Raw genomic sequence first — 3,965 nt, forward strand, 5'->3', positions numbered from 1 at the left:
TTAGGAATTAAGGAATTAAGGAGAAGAATCTCATCTCCCTAAAGGATAAATAATAATTTATTTTTTATTTTTATTTTGCTAAGATAAAAAATATAACATTTATTTCTTTTGATTCACATCACTATTTACTTCCTAAGACATCACTATTTCTTATGATTCACATCACATCACTTATTTATTGCTTAAGAGAAAATATAAACTATTTACTTCCTAAAAATTACATCACTTATTAATATAAATCAATTAATAATTTAATTTATTAGTAAAATTACTAGCCTATTCACATGATTAAAAAATTAATTTTAATCATTTCCTTAATCATAGTATTCAAATAATAATAATAATTTAAATAAAATAATATATTATTTATAATAATTAAATTATATTAAGTGAGAAATTATGGGTGACTACATTGTTGTCCAGATATGTGCCAAAAGGCAGAGAAATCCAAGACTGATTTGCTCAATTCATGGCTGCTCAAGCACCCACGCAAGCGAACGTAATTCACACCTTAAACAACATCTTTGCAAATCATATTCGAAACATACTATCACAGAAAAGTTCTGTTAACTCCAAGTACATAATATGGGCAAAGCATCGTCAAGCTGCATCTGCAAAGCCTGCACATTTAGGCATGCTTGCTTTTCTTTCAGCTACAAAGATTTGGCATGCACACTCCGGTTTCGTTGCCCTGTTGCTCCTTCCATATCCGGCCAGTGACCCTCAGCTTCAGCTCTTTCCTGTCACCACCGGAGAAGAAAAGTGCCATGTTCCTCTGTATGATGAGCCCGTCATGGCTGTCCCGGACCTTGCGGTGACCATCACGGATGCTCCGAGGAGTGCCTTCCCATGTTAGCTTCCTTCCATTGGCCCCGACCTCGAGGCTGTAGCTGAAACTCCTGGCTTCGTTCTCATCGCCCATGAACCGCAAGAACGCCATGTACACAGGGGCCATCCCTAGCTGGAAGGCCTCAAAGTGCAAACAGAAGTAGTGCCCAAAACAGTTGAAGACCTGAAAATAGAAAATTCTGTGAAAAAAATAGAATGATACATACCAAAATAGATCATGTTACGGTAGAGCCCTTTAACCAATCTGCTGATGAATATACAACCCACAGCATGGACTGAATAACAACTATAATAAAATCCCACGTATAAAATGCCTTCTTTGTTGAATAACATGATTTAAATGATATGTGGAGTAAGTGGAAAGTGTGCTTACAGTCAGCATCCATGTGGCATTTTCAACCTCCCTTGGATTGGATTTGACATATCGATGATTAAATGTGCAGCCTGTGTGCATGTCTACCTTGTGGTCATCTCTTAAATGAGTGACCAAGAAAGGAATGTCCCCCACGACCAAGCATTCTGATCCGGCATATGGGCAACTGTATGGTCGATAGCTGCACTGAGATTCATGCTTCAGTTTGCTGTAGTATGGAAAGATTTCGGGGCAGCCTAGCGAGCCATATTTGCAAGGAAGCTCAAGTGATTCGGCAACCTTCTCCAGTGCTAAGCACCTGATGTCTCCAAGCTCTTGTCGACAAGTGGGGCATCGGTTGTGCACCCTTGTTTTACAAGTTGAACACAGTGTGTGCCCATTTTGACACTGCAAAAATAAGCTACTAATGAGACACAAGTTTACCGTGGATGCAAGGAACTATTGTTATTTGTAGGTGACAATAAGCTTGCTATTTGCTTACTGTAATCATGAGATTACCGAAACAGATAGTAAATATATGTGTATACATACATGCTAATAAAAAAAAATCACAGAATCATGAATGATACTACCCTGACTGGAAACATAATAGAACTGCAATCATATTTATCTCTATTTTCTGGATTATGAATTGTCTTTATTTCTATAACCTCAAAATAGTATTTACTTAATAGGAACCAACATTTGAAAATTATGTGCTTATAATCATGACAAGGTGCAGCAAAGGACCCTACACCATACTAACTTCAAATTAAATAAAGTATTTGAACCAATAAAAGTAAGTTGACTCGAAGACAGATTCCTTACCATTTAGAAACATGTTAGGAGAGGATATCTAATTTGTTGAAACAAAGGTACTAGTAAGCCTGATATTCCCAGATATAAAGTAATAACCATTCTTAATAGGAGGAAACCAGCTTTCCTAGAAATAATAAAACGATGTCTGATTTTTTACATAATCCAACTATACTACCTGATATATAGATAATCCACAAGAAGCTTATGAAGTTCATTAAATATGCACATATGATGCATGAGCACTAGAGTTTGATGCTTGGATTGATCAGATAGGTTCGTTTGTGTTCATCTAATCATTATTTCAAACAAAAAAATTAACCAAATAGACAATTATGTATATATATGAAACACAAAAAGAACAAACATTACATAAATAATTTCTCTTCCTTGTTGAATAGGTTAGAAATGCTAGTTGCTTGTTTGTAATTTATAATCATGATATGTAACTATATACTGTAGCTTTATAAATATGTATGCCAAAATAATTAACATATGTTTTGTGGGAAAAAATTCAAGATAGCAGTCACCTGCAGATCGGACAAGAACATTTTCTGCATATAACATAACACCAATGAAGTTAATCAGAAACATAAACCAAATTCAGTTGCTGACACACGATGTAAGACTACATGAACCATCGGATGTCCAGTAGATCACATGACCAACACACTTTGAATGATTGTTAATCTAATACTCTATTTCTCATGACCCAAGCTTGAAACCAGATAATGCTCTCCCAAAAAGGAGTATTCATAAGTTGGGGATGGGTTTAACTCATATACTAATAAAAGCTTGGTCAATGTCCAATGTGAAATCAGATATTACAGTTATAGCTTTAGCTAGAACTCAGCTAAAATATGGAGCTGGCCTGGCCTAAATATGCTAGCAAATATCAGAAGTATGTATGCAGCTCCACAGTAATACATTAGATATCAAGAACTATTCCCAGAACATGGATCCATGGATTAGTTTAGAGGAATCAAAAAGTTCTTTGAAGTATCTTTTCAGCTTCAAAAATAAGATAGAACTCTAAAGGTTATATTTTTGAAATGGCAAGAGCCAAATGCCAGAACAAAAGGGATAAAGAAACAAACAATGTCTGATCAACTTTATTTAGATGCCTTATGGCCATATGCTGTCTAGGCTTTCTCAAGGACCATGCCAAAGTATTAATGAAAAGCCTGAATCAAGAAGTCCTCAAAATTCTGCACACATCCCAAATATCCAACTAGAACCATTTATAGGATCAACCAATTCGGCCAATGCTCTGATCCCATGCCACAATCAATAGCATAATTCTCTTTTCCAAGAATCATGGCAAATATGCAAAAAACAGAAACAAAAAGATAATGACCCGAAGGTAAAAAAATCATAATACAGCAGAATCGTTAAGCACTAGTACTCAAATATTGAATACTTTCAACACACATGCGGCAATTAATTATCCAACTTCACTAAATAAAACATAAATTGTTTGATTACAAAGTAAAATCATCAGTTTTAACATAGAATCACATATTGTATCACTCAAATGCCGAACGTTATCAGGATTTACAAAACAGAGGCACAAAACAAAATTTGCCCTAATCACCTCACTCAAATAGCCTAAATCGTCAAATCTTCAAAACTCAAGAATCCACACACATTCCAAATAGCCAATTAGAACCAAAATTCCAAGGCTTTAAGCTTGAATGAAGATTCATCCATATGATCAACCAATTCAGTCATTGACTTGATCCCGTGGAATTTCAAGACCACAAAAAAAAGCAAATTTTCTTTCCCAGAAATCACAGCAAATTTGACAAGAAACAGAAATATAAAGATAATGAACATTGAATACTTTCAACAAACATGTGACAGTTAATTACCACAAAAGAAAGCATAAGCTGTTTAATTATGAGGTAAAATCATCAGTTTTGTCATAGAATCGCATATCGTATCGCTC

The 3,965-nt window shown here is 35.0% G+C and overlaps 1 protein-coding gene across 1 annotated transcript in view; it reads right to left on the reverse strand.

Moving 5' to 3' along the window:
- Positions 1–503: 503 nt before the first annotated feature.
- LOC103978461 (E3 ubiquitin-protein ligase SINAT5) overlaps positions 504–3,965 on the reverse strand; it is a 4,065-nt gene continuing 603 nt past the window's right edge. Inside the window, exons 2-3 of the mRNA XM_009394254.3 lie at positions 1,223–1,609; positions 504–1,012 (exon numbers count right to left, since the gene is read on the reverse strand). Coding sequence (XP_009392529.1) covers positions 650–1,012; positions 1,223–1,609 — 750 coding nt within the window. The 3' untranslated portion in view covers positions 504–649. The remainder of the gene's footprint in view (positions 1,013–1,222; positions 1,610–3,965) is intronic.

This window comes from Musa acuminata, chromosome BXJ1-3, assembly GCF_036884655.1.
Source record: "Musa acuminata AAA Group cultivar baxijiao chromosome BXJ1-3, Cavendish_Baxijiao_AAA, whole genome shotgun sequence".
NCBI classification, from domain to species: domain Eukaryota; kingdom Viridiplantae; phylum Streptophyta; class Magnoliopsida; order Zingiberales; family Musaceae; genus Musa; species Musa acuminata.